At 36.3% G+C, this 21,799-nt stretch overlaps 2 protein-coding genes across 2 annotated transcripts in view; one reads left to right on the top strand and one right to left on the bottom strand.

Moving 5' to 3' along the window:
- Positions 1 to 2,348: 2,348 nt before the first annotated feature.
- Positions 2,349 to 2,876, bottom strand: LOC131686873 (uncharacterized). Its single transcript, XM_058970874.1, has one exon. It carries the CDS (start codon positions 2,874 to 2,876, stop codon positions 2,349 to 2,351), a length of 528 nt encoding a protein of 175 aa, XP_058826857.1.
- A 3,804-nt stretch (positions 2,877 to 6,680) lies between these two features.
- The window catches only part of LOC131688099 (sarcolemmal membrane-associated protein), a 73,915-nt gene continuing 58,796 nt past the window's right edge, over positions 6,681 to 21,799 (top strand). Inside the window, exon 1 of the mRNA XM_058972252.1 lies at positions 6,681 to 7,686. The gene's annotated coding sequence lies outside the window, so the exon portion shown is untranslated. The remainder of the gene's footprint in view (positions 7,687 to 21,799) is intronic.

Genomic DNA, 21,799 nt, shown 5'->3' with positions numbered 1-21,799 from the left:
GTGTTTTTGTTTTATAAAAATAATTCATCTGTAAAGCGATCAATCACTCCTGAAATTCATGGTAATCTTTGCACCGTAAATGTTACACCTGATAGGATAGTTAGATGATATGCTGTCAAAAATAAGCAAATTACGCCAATCCCGGCTTTGTTAAATGTAAAGTAAAAAATGACAATCTCAAAACTAAATGTATTTAAGGATTATCGACGAACTTTCGAGAACTGTTATATGCGAAAGATATTGGACACTAGAAGGCACTCAAATCAAACCATGCATTTTGCATTTTACATTCGGCACTATTTGTCATCATTTTATGAAACAACAAAATGACGAATTAACTTGTTTGCGTTTACATTAAATTATTACGCTGTTTTGAAATTATTATCTTAATTATATCGTCCGAATGCAAATAAAAAAAAGTTCGTAAAAGACGTCACGGAATTATTTTCTCGCGTGGAAAACTTGCAGTATCACAATTCCTGGACGGCATTCTAAACACGGTGGTTTCATGCAACTTGGGCTAAACGTCAAGCTGCGGGAGGGCTGGTCAAAACGTTCCATGCCGTTGATGTTGTGTGTGAGATGCTACATTCAACTGCATGTAACTAATTTTTAAGTTCCGTTAACGCTCTGTATCGGTGACGAAAGCCTGACGTATCATGTAAAATGTAGATTTACTATATTAAGAGTTAGGCGGACACAAAAGCCGGAAAACTAGCAGATCTTGTTTTAGGAAAAAAAACACTGGCATCATATGTAAATGTTCAAGCTCTAGCCTTATAATTTCATTGTAGTCGTACACACAGAAAAAAAATGTTGGTAAAAATAAGAGTTTTTCACTCTTAGCAAAAACAACCAACGCATACTCTTTATTTAAAAATAAAACTTTTGTTTTGAGTACTATTCTTCATTTGCTTAAAAGGAAAACTTTTACTTTGATTATTATTCTTGATTAATTTAAAAGTTTTACTTTCAACCTAATAGTTAGCGTAGGTTGTTTTTTGCTAAGAGCGGAACACTCTTACTTTTACCAATATTTTTTTTCTGTGTGTAAGAACTTTACATGCATGAATAGAGAAACCATTTCGAAGATATGATGATATGATTTCATACTTGTGCGAATATTTCTTTTTGTTACAGAAAAAATTGGTTCTTTTCGTTTCTCTACACTCGATAACACAAGATAAGAGAAATATAGTTATGACCATAATCACAATACCTGTTCCATATACATCCAAAGAGAACATGTTATGTGACGTCATGCTCGATTAGCTCCGGTATTTCACATGTTCAATTGGCTCCGCTCAGTGTCTCCACCTAACTATGAATATAGTAACTATAATTTGACCGAAATGGAGTCATTACCCTCTAAGAACGGTTGGTTTCAAAATCGTCCAATGAAGGACGTTCGTTGGACCAATTTGGACAACGTCCAAATAACCGTTCAACAAACGTCCATCGTTGGACCCGTGTTGAACGATTTTGAAACAATTTTTGGACGTCTCAGTGGGTATGGATTTCAAATCAAATGCAACAACCGATTCCGACTCAATCGGTTTCAGAATCGGTTGTTGCATTTGATTTGGAATCCATACTGACTCCATTCAGGATTCCGAACCAAATTCCGAATGGTTTGACCGGGCAGTAAGCGAAAGGGCGGCTAGGCGGGTTAAATCACACACCAAAAATCAGAGTGTATGTAAGGAGAGTGAAGACAACTGTCATGATTATCTGTCAGTGATATTCCAAACAAACAAACGACCTGTCAAAATGCATGAATTTGACTCGTTTGGAATGACACTGATAAATAATAATTGTTCCAATTTTGACAGTATCGTCAGAAAAAAATAATGAAATTTGAATTTGAAAATAATCGTGTGTATTTGTGGTGGAACTTAATTTTACATTTATATTCATGCTTTAAATATGTGCATGAAAATAAACTAAAATTACAAAATATTTTTATATGTGTAGATGCTGGCGTTTGGTAGGCTATTGAAACTTTGTTCCAAGCTACCCGCTGTAACTTTCCGTTTACTGTGAAAGTATGTGTGGGCTGCCAACCAGCGTTGTCCGATGGTTCAATTAAATATCGGTATAACTTTAAGTAGAAAACCGTGGACGATGAACTTAGTCGTCTTCAAAGTTTGGGTATCATAAAGCATGTTTATTTTGCTGATTGAGCAGCCTCTATCGTCATTGTTCGGAAGCTGAATGGGTCTTTTCGCAGGTTTATAACGCAATTTGTAATGTAAATTGCATTCTGTTACAATTCTATCTTTTCGACATTTTAAATAAACGTATTAAATTTAAAACAAGATATGCATTGATATCTTCAGAACAATTCTTCAGCCTTCTTTTGCGAAAATACCTAACACACTAGCTGCTTTGAGGTAAAATGCATAACGCTTTTTTGCAGTCGGATTGCTGAAACTATCCTCTTCCGTTCCGTTAATAGCCTTTGTCGTCAGATAAAAATTAGTAAACGGTGCTGCTGTTGGGCGTACTCTCTTTATCCAGAACCAGACGGATACATTCATACTCGTTTCCGGGTCACTGGACAGCAATTCCGGATTTTGTACTAAGCGATCATCGCCATAGATTTCACTAGACGCCGCTTCGTAGTTGTACTTCCAGGTCAACTGAATATACCCTCTACTGGAATATGGAGCATCAGGATGACCCTTTCCCGGCCTGTCTCGATACTTGAAGCCCCCACTTTGTTGGATAAGGTGAGCTATGAACATGGCCGCTTCATTACGGTCATTGATTGCTATGTTGATCTGGCGAACGATTATGGTAGCAAGATCGCTACTCACTTCGTCGAAGCCACAGTTAGAGAGTATATTGTTCAACTGCGCTACTGAGACAACCATGGTTGAAATAGAACTGCTGTATTTGCTGAACTTTCTAATGATTTATTCGCTACGTTTGCGCTGTTTTGCTTTAAACACCGTAAACCGGAGTGACGTTGACCACTCGAAATATTTTTTGTAGATCGGTTTTTAAGTCTGAATGCTCCATCAAAATCTATATGTTTCAATTAAGTTTACCCCAAAGCATATTGACTTGTCATACTTTTTCAGAATACTGCCATACTCAAATATTTGAAATGCTACATTTACTTATTTTCTTAGGGGGTCATAAAGCTACTATTTTGAAATTTTTCTCACTCTGGTGTACTAATTTTTTTTAAAGAGCTTATTAATTTTAAAATATTAAATTTAGAAAAATTGTGTTGTAACAAAAAGCATGCAATGAATGCTATGAAAAAGTGGTTAAAATCCCCACTGTTTACGGTACCTAAGCTCTATAAAACTGGTGGATAATCATAAGTAATAAACCAACGACGTTGAATAAACCTTATCTTTTCCGTTAATAAAACGATAGGTGTTCGCGGAAAAGGTAAGACGCTCTAATACGAAGAAAGATAACGAAATAATATAAAAGGTGCAAAAATATCATTTTTCGATAAAATCAATAAAAATTCTACTGTATGTGTCATTTACCCGCCTTCTTCGATGTTCACCACACTGAATCGTTTGCTGTGAATTTTATCAAACCACATAAATCTTGCAATATTAATATTAAAAAAATCCTGATGTTATTCATACATGGTTTTCATTAAGCGATTCAATCGGCAAATTGAACAATATTGTTCTTCTTTAATAGTACACTATTGAAAAATGTGTGTAAATTGAAAATTTATACACGTTATTCAGTGCGTTTCCGACCGAACCGTAAATATGATGAACGCAAACGACATACTTGTAACAATGACTAGCTGGGTAGGCATGAAAGATATGGTAGGTATAAATGGCCAAAAATAGAGAAATGCTCGCGATTTAGCGCAATGAAAATTCGAATCAAGAGCACAGACTAACAGACATAGCAATTGTTCGTTTTGCTTTAACAGTCATTTTAAATATATTTTAGTTGGGACTGTGGTTGCATTTGAGATTATTGCGCCTCTGATATATGGGCAGCTAAACGGTTGATAGACCACTAGTGAAAAATTGTTCCCGAGCATGAGGGACAACCCTTTTGCAAATGAGTGATTGGGACCGTGTATGAAAGGTGGAGCTAGTATTTTAGTGAAATTGGCGGATCGATATTTTCTGAAGTAATTGAAGTAAGTAATATGCTCATTACTCTATTTTAAAATCATTTGGCATCAAAATGAAATTTTTGAATTCCAAAAAAATATATGAAACGATTTTTTAATTTTTTTTTGACGTTTTTGCTTTGACAGTAAATTTCGACGTTTCATAGTATTTTTATTAAATTTCTGTCGAAGCGAAATTATGGATTTTAAACGTTCAATGTTTTAAATAAATTGTCGGTAATAGTGTTTTAATATAAAAGGTTCATGAAAGATAACATAAAGGCACGCAGAAAAAAATTATTGTAGATACAACAGTATTCTGGTTCAAACTCAACAATAATTATTATTACCTAAGGGCTAATAACCCGGTAAAAAAATGCGGACGAACATGGTCAGGCGATTTAAACAGTTTGACGTTTGACTCAACTCGCCTGTGCAAATTGCCCCCAGGAACAAATGCGATTTAAAGGCAATTTCAACACTTAGACAAATTTACTAACGGCTGAAATGGGCTTAGTTGTTTTTTTGCGTTTTTCAAACATGGCGGTTCATGTTTGGCCTAAGCTTAATATAGTTTTTTTTAAATAATAGGCGTGTTCTCGCTTGTATTTTGTTTGTCTAGTGCACTTCATTTAGCCAACGAGTTTTGATTTGTATGAAAGAATATTAGTGTCCGTGCACGGAATTGAACCGTCACTAAATCGGATCGGAAAGGTGTAAATTTGGCTTTAGGCTTGTGTATTAATAATATTTTTTCTAAAATTTTACTATTTTTCATTGATTTGATTTAGTTTTATCAATATTATTATATTAAAAAATCAACCTTTCTAATTCTGTTCATTTATTCAAAATTTTGTAATTTCATTCGGTTTATTCAGATTATTCATTTTATTTAGGTTGTTAAATTTTATTAAGTTTGTGGGGCAATCGAAAAACTGTAAAGGATGAAAAAAGTTTATATCATTGTTTCGTGAAAATAACAGAATCATTATTTCGAAGAAACTGTCGCCTTTTTTTATTACTACCGCTCATCGTCCAGCGCACATCTTCTTAAGTCACGATCTTGACTAGCTGATTTAACTAATTCTTCATCCGACCAATGTGGCGCTGGTGACAGCCTTAATCTTCATTATCACCCAATGCTTGTCTATTGGATACAACTGGGGATAATTTGGTGAATTCTGCTCTTTTATGGCGTTTTCGCTTGAACCCGAAACTGAGTCAGGTTCTAACCGCTGTCAGTTCATACATTTTGACAGCAGTTGGGGTTAGAAACTGACTCAGTTTCGCCTCAAGCAAAAACGACATTAGGATGAGCTGAGCTCCATTGCCGTTGAACCTCGTCGCACGCAGAGCTGCCATTTGTACAGATTTATCTGTATTATGCTGATTTTTGAGTGCCAATACAGATCTGATACAGAATACAGATTTAGTACAGATTTTCATAAGATTATACAGATTTTATAAAATCTAATCGGAAACCACCAATAGCTATTATTGCAAAGCAAATCATTATCATCATTATACCGGAATATTATATTTACACTATACTTTGCAGTTCTTATTTCACATTATAACTCGTTGAATTATAAAACTGTCCTTTTTTCATTGAATACAGATTTTTCATTGAGATAATACAGATTTTTTAACAAAATCATCTGGCAGCTCTGTTCGCACGTCCTTGCTGAAAGGACAACTGGCTAGATCTGTTCAATGCGTAATAGATCATCATTCTCGCCATCATGGGACTCGAAAGTGTAATAAATGTCAAACGTACGCTTGAATTGTACTTAACGGGCAGTTATGAAAGTTTCCAACTACTTTTTAACTCATTCATGCCCATGTTGTTTGTGGACAACAACGTTTTTAAACAGCTATAACTTTTGATTGATGCAACATTGGTTCACAAAATAACATTATAATAAAATTAAAATATGTGCTTTGCACATTTATACTTATTTATTTTTCATATATGTCAATACTATGTTTTTGGGACAACAACCCGGCCTACCGATAAACTTTTAGTGACCCTACCGATATTAAGGAATTCTATCTGGCCACCCTGATCTGAACTTATCGAGCGGCGATGCCAGATTTGAAGACATGTCTTCATTTTAAAGTCAATTGAAACGTTGTGAGGACATGCTTTTCATTTTGAAGACAAATTTTTCGGATGTCTAACTGATTTCTGGCTCAAAATAAATAACCGATTTTGAATCCTGACTGTTGAAGACAATTTTTATAAAATGTAAAAACATTTGAAAAATATAGCTGGTACCCCTATTATCCGGTACGCAGGCGCTTCATCCATTAATTGAATAATAATTCCACTTTTATTACATGAGTACTTTTCTACGCAATAATGAGCACTTTATTTTATCAGTGCGGATATAGGATGTTAAAATCGCTTGGGTCTGGCCACCCTGCTATTGTGCATTGATGCAATGACAGAGTTGTCATCTATTTGTCAAAAACTTCAAAATACTTTCAACTTTCACCACTACATTTGTACTGAAAATCAACTGTGATTACGTGTAAAATGACTGAATCGCTACGCTAGTAGTTGTGATAAGTGGCAGTGAAGGAGTAGAAAATCGTAGTTGCTTTTGAAGTCGAAGTTGTGTCGTCCCGCAGTTTGCGTAGTGCTCTGTTCCACTTTATGTGCTATACTATTCTTTTTTGTTTTCAATGCGATTAAAATTTGTCTGGGGAAAGAAGTGAGAGTTTTCCAACGACCACGAAAAAAGTGAGTTTTCCTTCGAACGACGTTTGATTTTTGTTGAGGCAAATGTAAGTGCGTTCTGTGAATACCTCATCGATCGCCCTTGTCTACAGGGGCTGCTAAAAATTTAGCTTTCCTCTGCGGAAGAATTCAGAGTGTGATATTTTTGTTCTCTATACCGACCGTGCAGTCACAATTGCAAAACCTGTCACTTGAAGCTTTCTTCGGCAGGGAAATATCATCGTAATTGGTATGTCCGTCGTGTTACTGGCCGAGAAGAAAATACACCCTGGTGCTGTTGAATAGACGTTTGTTTGTCTAACACGGAATTATCTCGGTGTGAAGCGGAAAGAAAAGATTTTCAATCATAGTAGGTCACAATATTGCATACCAACGACCTGCAGAAAAAGGCATTCAATTTCGACACACTAGTTTCCTAGGTGAAGAGGAGTGGCTTTGAAAAGTGAGAAAGGAAGTTGAATAGAATCACCTAGAGATGTCATTTTCGCCAGAGCAAATATTGTGTGTTTGATAGAATATAAATCAGTGACCCCGTCAGGTTAGGTGTTTTAGGTATGTGCGAAGTTGTCCCGAAGTGAAGTGATAGTTCTGGTGCATGAAAACCACACGGAATAAACGAAAAGAGAATTCCCTTGGCGAAAACAACAGCGCTTCCGGTACCTGCTTTGTTTGGATATCCGATCGATACAGCAACCGTTGGCTGCCTGCGATAGATTTTGGATGTGTAAAAGAACAGGTTATCACCCGGCTTAATTACGCAGAAAACCTACTGGAAACGAAAGCATAGCCAGCCAAAGAGACGAGTAGTCTCCGCCGATCATTCAATTGATCAGTTCAGGTATATTACAATTATTTAATTTGTTGGCCTTAATTTGCATATAAATACAATAAGGAGAGTTCGGAAGTCGGCTATTTCGGATTATGTTATTTTGTCCCTTCGCTGTGTCCCATATAGGTTTAGAAATATTTAATTGTCACATACTCATGTACAGGATAATTGACAGTTTAATGCCTGCTAAAGGATGTATTTTAACTGCTTACCAAAACATCCAGCTGTGCAATTAAAAACCACCTCAACTCCCGGGGTGACGTGAGGGTAAGGCAGGTCTAGTCAACAAAAAGCATGAAATTGAACCAAACAACAGTAAAGCAATAATAATTACTTGGAAAAATTTATTTCCTTCTCCTGTGTCGGTATTCGGCGCGACCGAACGGGGTGCTGCGAAGAAAGTTCGATAAATTTATTAATGGATGCCTCTTGAAAGCGTCCAACTATCACGTATCGCCCACCATACACAGACAGACATGCGTTCGCTCAACGAGGCCAGCCGGACTGTCTTCAATCCGCACTAATCCATCGCGGAAAATTCGCACAAGCTGCTGAAATTTAGAGTCCAGCTGGTCCGTTGGTTGATTATGACCGGATCGCGAGTTTTTTTTGCGAATAAACCTAGCACACATATGCTCACAACTCTTCGGAGTGAATTTGGAAAATTCAATTCTCAAGTGTGTCGAATACAAATCAGATCACGTACCGTATAACATCTATGGATTTATACCAAGTCTAAATAGATGTTTGCTACAATTTCGAAGGGGGTTTGCCGCCGACATTCCGCCATCGTCATGATTTTAAGTGAATTTGATAAACAATATTTGGTGCTTGAACTTAGGGACCATTCATAAATTACGTAACGCTTTTAGGGGGGGGAGGGGGTACGGCAAGTTGTGACAAGTTGTTACATTGGGGGGAGGGGGTGTTAACTAGATCGTTACGTAACATGTTTTCGCCGAAGAAAAAAATTTTTTTTCTTGGAATTTGTTACGTAACAGGGGAGGGGGGGATGGAAAAATTTGTGACAATTTGTTACATAGGGGGAGGGGGGGGGGTCTATTTTGGGCAATTTTTGCGTTACGTAATTTATGAATGGTCCCTTAGCGAGTGAAGGGAAAACAGAAACACAGCTTATACATTTAGCAATCGGTTTTAACCTTCAGAGCGTAAAATGCTGGTTTAAAAATTTGAAATTTAAAGCTTCGATTTCAGCACAATAATTCACACACCAAAGCTTGGAACTGTCCGTGCAAAAAAAAATATATATTTGGTTTATACAGTTTGGAACAAGCCAATTGTTTTTGATCAACTACATTCTATCTGAAAAATTAATGTGGTATGCTCGTATTCAGGAAGCATTTGAACTTGAATACACGAGACTAGTAGGAATAATCCATACATTCATAATCAACCGTGACGTTGAATTGGTTATTTTCTGACACACTCTTCAAAATATTTTCTTGATAACCAATGTACAACAAGAACCCGGTCAATTGATTAATTAACCCTGAGCGCAAATTGAATAAACCGGGAGAAAGTCTGTAGTGTAGCTAGTTGAATTGAGGAGTGTCACATAACAAAAAGTTCTGATTGGACTGGCACTGATGACGTAAACACTGCGTACGTTGTTTCTTTGTGTAGTAATGATGTCTTCTAGAGGAACCCTTGGAGAAATGTCGAACTTGCTAGACTCAAACGTTATGTATAAGAGATTGGACTCGCAAAGATTACAGAAATGCCCTTCGATGCTCTGAGCAAAGTGGTTGGAAAGTCTTTGCACAAATGTATCAAAGTTCGTCGAAGCTAGTAGATTCAAATAATTAGCTATTTTTGAAATAGAAAGACTTTTATGTCAGTTTAATAAGAACTGCTAATGGAGAATACTCAACCGACGAATTTGTACTAAGCTGCCTTTTTGACGGCTTCCCTGAAGGGGTGGGGGAGCCGCTGGACAATTCTTCTGATCATCGCACCATGTAATAAGTACATTTAATATGTATAACTATGAATGAGATGTGCCACTTGATTATCTGACAGGCACCCTTTCCATGGGATAATATTAATAATTATATTCCGATTCGGATATCACATCGGATCAGCGATAGAGTAGTGAGTATGCGGCCAAGTTCCTCCCGGATAGTACTAAACTGCCGTGATAGGCATAACAGTCCCACCTGCATAGGAAACCCATAGCAAATGGGACTGTTATGCGGATCACGGCAGTAAACTGATAGGCCACTACATAAAGTATATTTTTACTTTATTCAGGTCGATAAGCTAAGAACTGATACATGGGGAGTTTAATATGCAGGGGAAATATGTATTGCTTGGTCTGAGTAGGATGATGGTTGAAGTTTATTGTTATCAACCAATAAGTGATTACTTATCAAATGGGGCTTTCGAAGAGTTAAGGACTGGCGCAAATATATTTTGCTGAGATGGAATGGGTTGTTGTTGAGCCTGTGGCATTCGTTTGGTATGGTCCATTCTTGTTGGTACGTGCGTCTTCATGACTGGTTGGTGTATGTATATGTTTATTTCCTATTTCCTATCACTTCGCTTGGGTGGGGCTACATATGGGTTCTGCTTGTTGTCGACTTTTTTGATTTTTGGTATGTTGGCTACTTCAGGAAATGAGTGCGGGACTGAAACCTGGGGGAATGCTGATTGTTTTACTCGATCAGTCAAACAAAAGAGGTTTTTTAATTCGAAATTTGTTTAGTACACATAACGACGACTACAACGCGCTGACAGGAGAACATGTTATAGGAGTAGACAAATTAGAATACGTGACTTCATGCTTTTGAGACAAACTTGTGCAAAAATTTTGTCCTCCCTAGGACAAGTGTTTACTTGGCAGACATTCGCCACTTCGTCCGATTTTCAGGGTCGTTATGAAAGACAACAATAAAAACGCCAAATCGACACGAGATTTTACGCAGTTCCAAAACAAATAAAGAACCTATACATCTTCAAAACATGAAATTGTTTTTATTTGAATATTCTAGGAAACTTTCTATGTATTGGCCACCTTCATCTTTTATTAATAGGTTAAACATATCATGTCTTGTTACTGGAATTTATTCCTAGCATTCAGAGCTATTTTGAAAAATTACAACCCAAAATGTTTGCGATAAAACGTTATAATTGCTGCGTTAACGATTTTAGTAAGGGAATGCAAACAACATTCATTTTAAAAAGCGACCGTCATAATACAGAATAAGGCTGATTAGCAAAAATAATATGCGCAGCAATATATGGGCGACAATAATTCTGACTTCATTCTTCTTACTGCACCGTCTAACTGTGTGCCCACGTGCTTCCTATTCGACTAACGATGAGTGAAGTGCGTAGCACAAAAATGCATGCGGTCTCTTGGGTACACCATATTGACGGCTCTGTTTGAAAAAGGCTAATAAACTTTAGCTGTTCCGCGTCACTTTCGAAAGTTTTTGCGCTAGTTATAGAAATCATACGTACTCACAAATTTAATGCAAAATTGGTCACCATTTTTTCAACTGATTAGCGCAAGTATAATGTATTTCCGTTTAGTGCAACGAAAGCAACTAACGTTCAGAAACTTTCCCTCCAATTTCTTCTAAAATAAATTAAATTGGTCTCTATATTAAATAGTAAGTCCAACAAAAAATAATATGAAATACTTGGATCAGACACCCCACAAGTTACTAGAAGTAATTGTAGTTTTTTTTAGAAATTAATATGAACTCAAATGACAGCAGCTGCTTTGATTGCGCAGGAATACCTACACTTAGAACACATATTCAGTTTTAAGGAAAGGTTCTCATTCAGTATTTTAAATTTTTTCTACGCATTTTGTATTAATAACTGTCTACTACATTTTATTCAACGGATTTTTTGATCCGCGTATCAAAATAGTTTCTACAGGTCATTGTTCAAAGTGGCGTTCTGGCTCTCGGTTTGGAACGCGCACTTCAGATAGAAACCTTTTCATGGCTTTATGCACGTTCCCAGACTGCTTCACGTTGCACTGTACGTGCGTACGGGTCTCGAGGCTTGATCTGTAGAGGCATTGCAGACAAATCATGAGTTTTTAAATAACCACAGAAAACGGCGAAAAACGAAAAATTTTGTTCAAAATTGTCAACCCTTTCATGCACCATCTTTTTTCTGGTGTATGTTCCTTATTTTTCCTTGAGAACCGTTATGTTGAAAACACGAAAAGCCTTTTTTCATAAATATAGGTGCTATCCTCGCAGTGCTAGAAGCTGCTCAATTTTTACCTTCCAATGCTCAATAAAATTCTTCTAGAATATTTACAATGGTCCAAATGCGTGGAAAACGTAGTCAAAGACAGTCTAAATTGATATGTTTTATCAGCTTTCAATAATATTGCAACATGACAAGAAGATATATGAGAAATTAATTTTCCATCGCCAACGTAAACCGTCCTTGGCAGCACTGCTCCAGCGGAATCCAATCAAACTAATAGCAATAACCTCGGTTCTGGAGCTGATCTTTGTAACTGTTAATGCTCAAATGAAAGGCAATAGTCACATTTATTAGCCTTACTTGTTTTTGTGAGCAAATCTTGCTTCAATCAAAAGTTATAACTGTTTAAAAACGTTATTGTTCACAAACAACTTGGTTCTTGAAGCGGTTAAAGTTACATTTTAGTCCACCATATTGGAATCGCCATTTTTATTTTTGATTTTGACACATATTAATTCAAATGCATGGTTATAAATCACAAAACCTTTTTTCTCGCTTTTGGCTGAAATGCCACATATTTTTTGTGGGTGTCTGGCATATTGGATCAGCCATTTTATATTTCGAAAAATTAACTTTAAATTCGTAATTAGCGATATCCAAAACCCATAATTCCATGTAGATGTTACAAAATATTGACATCCTACTACGTATAATTAATCTTTTCTCACAACATCGAACGCCTTTATCTCAAAAAATGATTTTTCAAAATTGCGTGCAGTCTTATTTGAAAACGGTTCAATTTCAAGACTTTATCTTTTGACTTCTCGCAAGAAAACCTTTTGTCGTTTGAAGGAATGAACTATACAATCTACAAATTCTTCGTATTCACTATTTTTAGTGAAGCCTTAAAGTGGAAAAAGGTTAAAAAAATCGATCTCAAAGTTTGAGATCGCACCGTTACGTCAAATTTGAGGTTTTTCACCTGTTTTTAGGTTCTTCCTCCAATAAATTTAATTTATTTTAGAGCCTCATTATTAGTTTTGTGTTTCAAATCGATGCTGAGGAAGCCGGCTGTACGCAGTTTCGGAATTCTACGCGCATCTAACCTTAGACAGAACTTCACTACGGGCGCCATTTTGTTAATTAAGTTTTGTTTTTTTGTGTTTCGAATTCATCTCGTCAGTAACTAGCAACCATCTGGGTGTCTAGTTAGACGATGTATCTAAACTAGTACCCAAATTAGCACTAGTTAGACACAAAAAATTCCAAACAGCTCACACGACATATGTGAACGCCTAAAGCCACGTGTCCCGAGTTGTTTTGTTTCTTTGTTTCTTCCGTCTTGAAAAAAAATTGTAAATTAAGAGGAAAACTTTTTAAATTTTTAAAGTTTTAAGTTTTCTTATATGTTTTTTTAAGTGGCCTATAAAACATTTCAAAATGTTGTTAATTTTTTCGTTATTGGAATGAGAACCTGCCCTTAAAAAATCAAATAGTTCTAAACAAGCGTGTATCTCGGCGAGAGTTTTGTGTATCGTGGATAGCCTACAAAAAGTTTGATAGAAGACTGAGCATTAAAACTTTCGCAAGACAGTGCATTCTCGCTAGTGATTTCCATGGTTAACGAACAACGTAGAAAACAATCCTACCTAATCAGGTGCTCGACACAGGTTAAATGGTATGCAATTTTAGCTACGAGAGCATATGATGCTTTCATCTTAGCTAGAATTAGGTTTGCATGTTTTTAAATTGTAAGGGGATGTGGTCAAATTCGGTCCTAGTAAAGGTTTTTTAGCTATTGGTATCTTTATGCAGAAAAAAATATAGGAGCGCTACATGCTTGAAGTGGATGTTTTGCGAATAAACTGTCAGATCGGTTGAAAATTTTCAAAAATTCACGTATTGCATTTTTATGAAAGTTAGCCATGTCCGTATAAAAAACTTAAAATAAAGACGAAGAAGATGTAAACAAACTGTAGTATATTTTTAAATTTTTATTTAAGAACCGGAATAAAACCACTTTGTACAAAGTTGTGTATGCTAGAAATGACAGCTACATATTTCTTGCCAAAAGTGAACTTATATTTATTATGCTTTGATGAGTTGTTTGAATATTCTTAAATCGGGCGGTTCTAAACCCTAACCTAGAAGCACAGTATACACATTTTCGAAGTTTTCCTAATTTGAACTTTAGTGTATCCACTAAAAACTATTATTATTAGCTTCCAAATCGTTTTTTCTTCCCCTCTGAGTCCATTGTTCACTATGATGGATGCGTAGGGGAAACCGAGAAGATTTGAAACAGAGGAGAGTTGAAACAGTGCTCATTATTAGCAACACAGTACCGTTAGGGATAAAACAATAATGCCTTGTTTTATTTATATCGTACCCACAAACCCTCCAATACACGCCAACTACGTTAAATGAGTGGTTGAGTACTTACGATAAACACACTACAAAAATTAGCAAACGTAAGTTTTCGTTATTTTCTTCAAATTGGTGTAAAGAGGATATTAAGTGATGTTCAATCATGGAAATATCACTATTATCTAGTCTGAGCGTTAACATCTATGATTTGTATGCGATTCTTTCTATCTTTGCAATGTATAATTTGCACTTACTTTTCGACCTAGGAGAGTTGAAACACTTTGTTTCAACTCTCCTCGATGATGAACTTCTAGTCTTATGGTAATGTTATAATCACATTAACGACCTTGAACAAATAATAATAATCAAGATTCTTCTTTCCTGAATTGACAACAGTGGTCAACGTTCTCAATTTATTCGATCTAGGTCATTGAAAACCACGGAATATGCATTTGTTCTAATTGTTTACTCCTATCAGTTTCTGAAGCATGGTGACCATAATCCAAAATGAACTAAATACTACCGACATGGATACCAAATTACCTGTTTTCATAAACCCGTATCACTTGTAGTCATAAATAGTATCATTGGTCATATCAACCTTTTTAATAAATGTAGAATGTTCTAGGTGAAGTGGTTGGAAAATAATACATACTATCCAAATATATGAAAAATGGGTATCAAATTTCTTGATTTTACAGTTATACTTAATTAGTGGTTAGGTAAAGTATCTTACTGCTATTACTGTTGGGATGAGTGCAGAAATTCCTGCATTTGTAACCAAAATCAAACATTAATTTTTAAAACAAGTGTCAGTTTTTACAAGATATACACTGTCAAAAATAGTGTTAAGAATGCATGTCATTTTAAGGAATTATCTTAGCGTGAACGAATAAAAATGATACGGTAGTAGAATTCGATACTTTAGAAAAAGTTTTGATAATATTTAAAGTAATTGGTTACTAGTTACAACTCACATTCATTGCTGTTTCAACTTACCTCGGTATGGGGAGAGTTGAAACAAAAAGAGCACTGTTACAAAAATCAATATATTGATGCTTTGTTATTGATTTGTACCAGTTATTCTGATGTAATTTGATAAAGCACAAACAGAAGTAAGGAACTTTAAATTAAGCAATCATCGAATGACAGTTTTTGTCGATTTATCTAACAAAAACAAAAAATTGTTTCAACCCTCCTCGGACTCTCCTACTTACGGAAAAATATAAAAAAATATTTCAAATCACTTAGCGTTGATATGAAAAACACACAAACATCCACTTTATCTTGTTTATGCTATTAATCTGTAGATGTCGCAGCAGGTAATTGAGCTTTGCAGCAAAATGCCAATAGAACTGAATCGTGTCAACCTTTTGGCAAAATTAGATGTTTTTCTGAAAGCCTCATTAATTGTCTTGCGTCAATTCGCAGTCCCACCCGAAAAGTCTGCTCCAAATTTAAGCGAAATCGGCCAAGTCTAAGTACCGGACCAACGTGCTTAAGGTTTGCTTGGGATTCTTTCATAGTTTACATGGAGAAAGCCAATCTGGACTTGTTTTCGCTGCTTGGTAGCATTGTATACACTAGAGATTGGCGGGTTTCAATATTTTCGAACCCGAATCCGACCCGAACCCAAGAGTTTGAAAATTGAAAAACCCGATTCAAGCCCGTAATTACAAAATTAAAAAAAAACACCGAACCGAACCCGAGTCCGAACATTTTAAAATTGAAAAACCCGAACCCGAGATTGAAAACTTTGTGAAATCGGAACTCGAGAAATCAAAATATGAAAATCCAAACCCGACCTGAACCAGAAAATTTAAATATTTGAGAAACCCGGCCCGGATCTTTCTTGTTAATATGGCTCCTTACTTGTTAATATGGATCCTAGGCTCATCTAGGAATGATAGAATTACTCGAATCCGAAGTAGCATAATTCGCGTCCAGTTATATCTGGCTATGGTAAAACGAATTACTGGGGAATGGAATTCGCATTTATATTTATTATTATTGGACGTCAAATTTGTAATGTTCTGGGAAACTTATAAATCGTCGATATCTTAACCGGAGAGTAGGTTGAATCGGCGGCTAACTTAAGCAAAACTTCTATTTTTTTTTATCGAAAACCATTCTAAAAAACCAAGAGTAGTTTTGTATAGATTATTACATGTATTCAATTAAGCTATGGCAACTCCTATTCGATAGTTTTCACGATGTCACCCGCATTGCTGGTTGGCACAGCCAAACTTGTGTGTGTCGAAGGGTGTCAATCAAGATTCTCTGATGCGTTATTGATGTCGCATCATTAGCATTAGGACGATCGTCTATGTACAATGGGCTATATAATTTTTTTATACTTCAGGTAGTACAATATGCGCGCCGGTAGGATTGCTTCGATATTTGTAATGGAGTTCTCGGAAGCACCTCAAACTTATATAAATCCGTTAATGACTTGAACAGAACAAGCAATATTTTTACGATCAATACCCTAAGATTGGAAGGAATCCGGGTTATCCCTGGGACAATCTGACAGAAAGTGCTTGTTTCAAATTTCAAATACCCGAACAGGAGAAATTGTAATTTATTGAACTCGAACTCGACCCGAACCCGTCCATCTCTAGTATACACTAGATTCTCATGATAAAGAAGTTGGTGTCTTCCATACAGTTGTATGAAATGCTTTTTGGAGTGATTCGTCTGAAGAAGTCAACGGCTTATCTATCTTCGTTGGAAAGTTAGTGGTGGCGTTCTATATATGATGAAATTGGGAACTAATATTTTCATGTATTAAAATTTTTCGAAGCATGGATACTATTTTACTAAATCAAACAATTTTTGTTAAAAACAAAATATATCATATGGATATCGATTTCTGAACCACAACCATGCGCGGCTAGGTCCCGTGTAAAACAAACATAGGGACCACTTCGCTAAAAAATTCAATATCTTCTATTTAAGTCGGATCGCTTTGCAGTCTTCGACAAAGTTGTCTCCCTGGTCTTGACAATCTGGTGTATACTGTGCTATACAGCGCTGAAAACATGACCAGGTTGGCTTTCTCCATGCAAATTTTCAAAACCGGAAATCGCCATCTTGGTTTTCAGAATGGTGTAAAAAATAGATCTCTGGCATCTATTCGGAAAGTCCGTTCCGAAAATACCCATATTGACTATGTTATAAAGAACTCTGCATTTGCCACAAAAAAGGGGTGCCGACAACCGATTTTAGTAACCCTTTTGAGAACTGAGTAAAAAGAAATTGTGACGTGCATTTCAATGGCATTCAATTTTCGAATAACAAAATAAAATTAATTCACTTTAAAAAACATTAAAAACGCTCATAGGGTACACGAGCCCTTATACATCTCATTAGTCACGATGTCACACTATTTAACTGATAACTCGGCTTACACTGATTGGATTACGCTTAAATAGGTATGAACATCTTTGCTTCGTTCTTAAGAAGCAGATCAATAAAAAATCTGGCTAGGAAAATGTAAAATACTCGCGTTAGAGCGAAGCGAAAAGTCGAGTACAACGCACCTTTATTCATCCTACCATTTGAGCTAATGCGTTCAATAGAGATAGCAGACACTGCTCTAACTAATGTGTTCACATGGGTGGAATGAATAGAGGTGCAAAAACGAATTAGGACACATTTTCGATCGATTTACTTCTTTCTATAAAACTAAGCAAACGATTAAAAAAAAATTTAATTGGATTTTCACTTGTTCAAAAAATATTGTGGTTGTATAGCAGAGCAAAAAGAACGTGCTAATATAACACACAAATAATATTTGTTAGAATGACCATGTCTGCTTTCTGTCAAAAGTTACGTCGCGCTGCTGAAAACCGACCACTTTCCCTTACTAATACCAAAAGAAATCTGTTTAAAAATTCATGAAATGAAAAAAAATCGTGAACTGAACGATCTTATAAAAATCGTAACCAAGCTCCTGAAATCGTCAATAATAAACATCGTTTTCATGAAACTATTCGTGTTTCCACAAAACCAGTTTACACTTAAAAAATACACGGCATGACTGTTTGATAGGGTTACTGTGGTTCTGTCCTGAAGACGTTTAGTTCTTTTTCTGATTCTAGATCATAATTTGGGAATACACCGATTAGTATTAGCTATATCGACTAAAAGCGTCGAATGGAATGAACGACGTTCATGGTTATATTTCGTGATATTTGTTCATGAGTTTACTATCGGATTTTTCCAAAAAGGTGATGCGATTCATTCATTCGTTTCATTTTATGATTCATCATTCATTTCATTGAATTCATGCAATGGGGAGAATACAACGGATCGGGATGAAATAAATATGTGTGCTGTTTGCGTACTTAACTGATACGTGAAAATCTGATTTTCATAAGTACACAACGCGGTCTGAGCCAGAACAACACGAACATGAAGGTTAATGACGGTGATAAAACATTCAATGTTTGATTTGGATGAATTCCACTTCTCCCTATTGCAACACGAATTATATTTGAATTCATTGTGGTGAACGATGTCAAATGGTCGGTGTTAAGTCAGACCGGACTAAGTCGCAAAACATCAAAAAATGAGATAATGACTGGATAAGGAATATCGTCAGCTACATTCGACTTTTGCCAGATTTGAAATATGTAACAATAAACAAGAATTATGGCAAATCCTTTACATTATTAAGTTTTTAATTAATTATTTCCAATCATAATGTAAAGGATGCTGCGATTCAAACTTTAAACTAGTTTTTCTCGAAATCAATATTTTATCACTTCGTCCGGTCTGACTTAACACCGAGCAAATAATGTATTTTTTAAACTTCATTATGTTATTGTTTAGATGGGGGGATTTTGGTTGTAATGTATTGTTCTCTTTGCGCGTGGAAGTAGGAAAACAAATTGATAGTCTTTGATAAAGTTTCATTTGCTGTCTAGCTTAACATTTTAAATAATAACGCGAAGCCTAGCCTTCTCCATCGATTAGAATGTTGTTCTCGCGATAGCACCAACCACATCTTCGTAATTTCTAAACCGAAATCTCACATTTGCATTAGCACCTTATTTTTTCCTCCATCCACTGGTACCAGACTTAACACATGTCATCGCTGCATATTCGCATCAAACCAAATTGCTTGGTGTGAAAATATCTGGCTTAACAAATGCTTGAGCCCAGCTGCTCAAATTAAGATTTATTTACACATATAGTGAATAGAAAATTCAACTGAATGCGATATACAATGGTCATACCAGCTGATGCAATTTAGAGCATTGCATTCACTCTTTGCTTAGAAGCATTACTTTTTGCCCCAAGTGCACGAGAAACTTGAGCAGCGGGGGCAATCGCTGATTTCATTCAATTTACATTATAGAAACGTACGCCAGCTGCTGGGATCAGATTCTTTAGGTTAAGCTTTCATTTTCGTCGTTGCTGACGCAGTTTACTGCGCGACCAAACTGACAAAGCATTTTTTTTGTCAATTTGATGCAATAAAATGAAGTTTTATGTTCTGCGGTGTAAGTCTTTTCGTGCGGGTCGTGCGAGTTTTACGACGCAGTGATTATAGTGGATGACGGTTATATAGGAACTTGTAATGTTGGCTTTCTTCATGATTTCACAGCACGTATTCGCCAGAATCACTTTAGCCAAGCTGCGTTTGTTCTAACAAAGTCGACTGTGGTGCACACAAAAGTGGAGCATACTTTCCTAACTACGAAGGAGAACCGGTAACCTACTTTGGGGATCAGAAGTCTGTTTTTGCTGGATACCGGCTCTCTCTATATGGATGATAGACTAGTGACCATTATTGGTGTTGATGCGATAGAGTGCTAGCCTCTTACGTCAAAAGGCAAAGAAACTCGAAACTAACGAGGAGAAGGATGAAATTAGAGACAACCCAGACAAACACTATTAGCCTGCCGAGGTGGCTTTTAGTCGGACGAGTGGACTATATTAGCGCGTGGGGTCTTTCTCTTTCTCATTCTACCATTCATTCACTACTCTTTTCAATTGGCAGGAGACTATTCAGGCAGTAAAGTAATATGTCTCACTAAGCTAATAATAATAATAATTAACGTACAGGTGTGATGTTTTTGAGATACAGCACAAAGCAATGTGGAAGGCATAAATAGAATATTTTAAAACTACTGAACGCCACACTAATCTTTATCATTAAAATCAACATTTCAGCGCAAAACTAATCAGTGTCTCATTCTGCTGATGAAGGCGTAGTATTTATTTCTTGAAACGACATTCCGCGCTGCATGGAACAGGCATCACTGATCCGTCGTTGCACCAGCACTGACTATGAATCAAGACATTCTATTGCAATTGAATCTGTTGTACACACAAAGGCTTGCATTTACCGATGCTCATGAGCTCCGTTAGTATCTGTATAATTCAGTCATGAGAAGCAATCGAGCAATTTGCATAAATTTATCTCCCCAGGGATGAACACTTTAATTAACATCGCACAACCAACATAACTGCTAGAGCCGGAATTCCTGGATTAGTTCTTCGTCGCGTTGCGATATTCGTAAGTTATTGCCGAAAAACCGGAGAATCAATCTGTTCTGCTAATGCATATAACAGCTGCGTTCTCTGTATCCAAATCCGGCGGCAGTCGGGCGGTTGTCGGGCAACAAAGATAAAGTTACTTGTTTCTAATATGCGTCGCTGTCTGATGGTCGTGTATTTAGCGGCATGGCACGCTGTTAGGTCACCACTTTTCCACGCTCGCTCAATGGGTGTATTCCGAGAGCGGTGACTCAGCCAGATGCGTCGCGACGATATAATGGATGGATAACAAACAGAGCGCGTTAGCGAACCGGAGCGCTGTGTGATAGCTTCAATCGGTACTGTTTGGGGGAGCATGTGGAATTTGATGTGATGTAAACAACAACAATTTATGGATATTTGATTAAAATTAAATCCAGTGTGTATATTCATATTGCTGGAAAATATTCCAGTTTTCCCATTTTTATCAACTCATTCAAGGTTGAAACAATGGAAAGTTGAATTTTAATGTTTCATGTTCCACTCGTCAGTAACTGATACCAACTTGCTGTCAGTTAGACGATGTATCAAAACTAACACCAAATTGGCGACATTAAGTCCAAACAGGTCACACAACATGTGTGAACGCCTAAAGGCACTGGCTGGTACCAAGTGATGTCTCGGTTAACCAAGAACTGGGTCGCTGACGAGTATTGGGGAACGAAATCTTTCAATATTGTATTACGAACGAGTTACCAGTGACTCTGTTCAAGGATTTATTGTATCAAGGGCACAGTACCATACGACAAGGAATATACAGTCAAATTCAAAAAAAATACGAGGGACATCTAAATGGAATTGTACGAACTGTTGACGTACTACTGCCCTACTAAATATGGAATGTTTTGAATTTAGCTGTTTTGCACTGGTGGCGGCACAAGAATTACAAAAAGAAGAGGTATTTTTATGAGTATTCATGGATATTGAAAAATTCACAATTTTAACATGTCGTATACAAGAAAATATTGTTGTACTACTTAAATAAAATTTCTGTTGCCTAGAAAACCTCAGT

The sequence above is a fragment of the Topomyia yanbarensis genome, chromosome 3 (genome assembly GCF_030247195.1).
Source record: "Topomyia yanbarensis strain Yona2022 chromosome 3, ASM3024719v1, whole genome shotgun sequence".
NCBI lineage: Eukaryota > Metazoa > Arthropoda > Insecta > Diptera > Culicidae > Topomyia > Topomyia yanbarensis.
This window is presented reverse-complemented; position numbering and strand designations above follow the sequence as displayed.

Coding starts and splice junctions, on each gene's coding strand:
- LOC131686873 (XM_058970874.1), bottom strand. CDS start 2,876: ATGGTTGTCTCAGTAGCGCAGTTGAACAATATACTCTCTAACTGTGGC.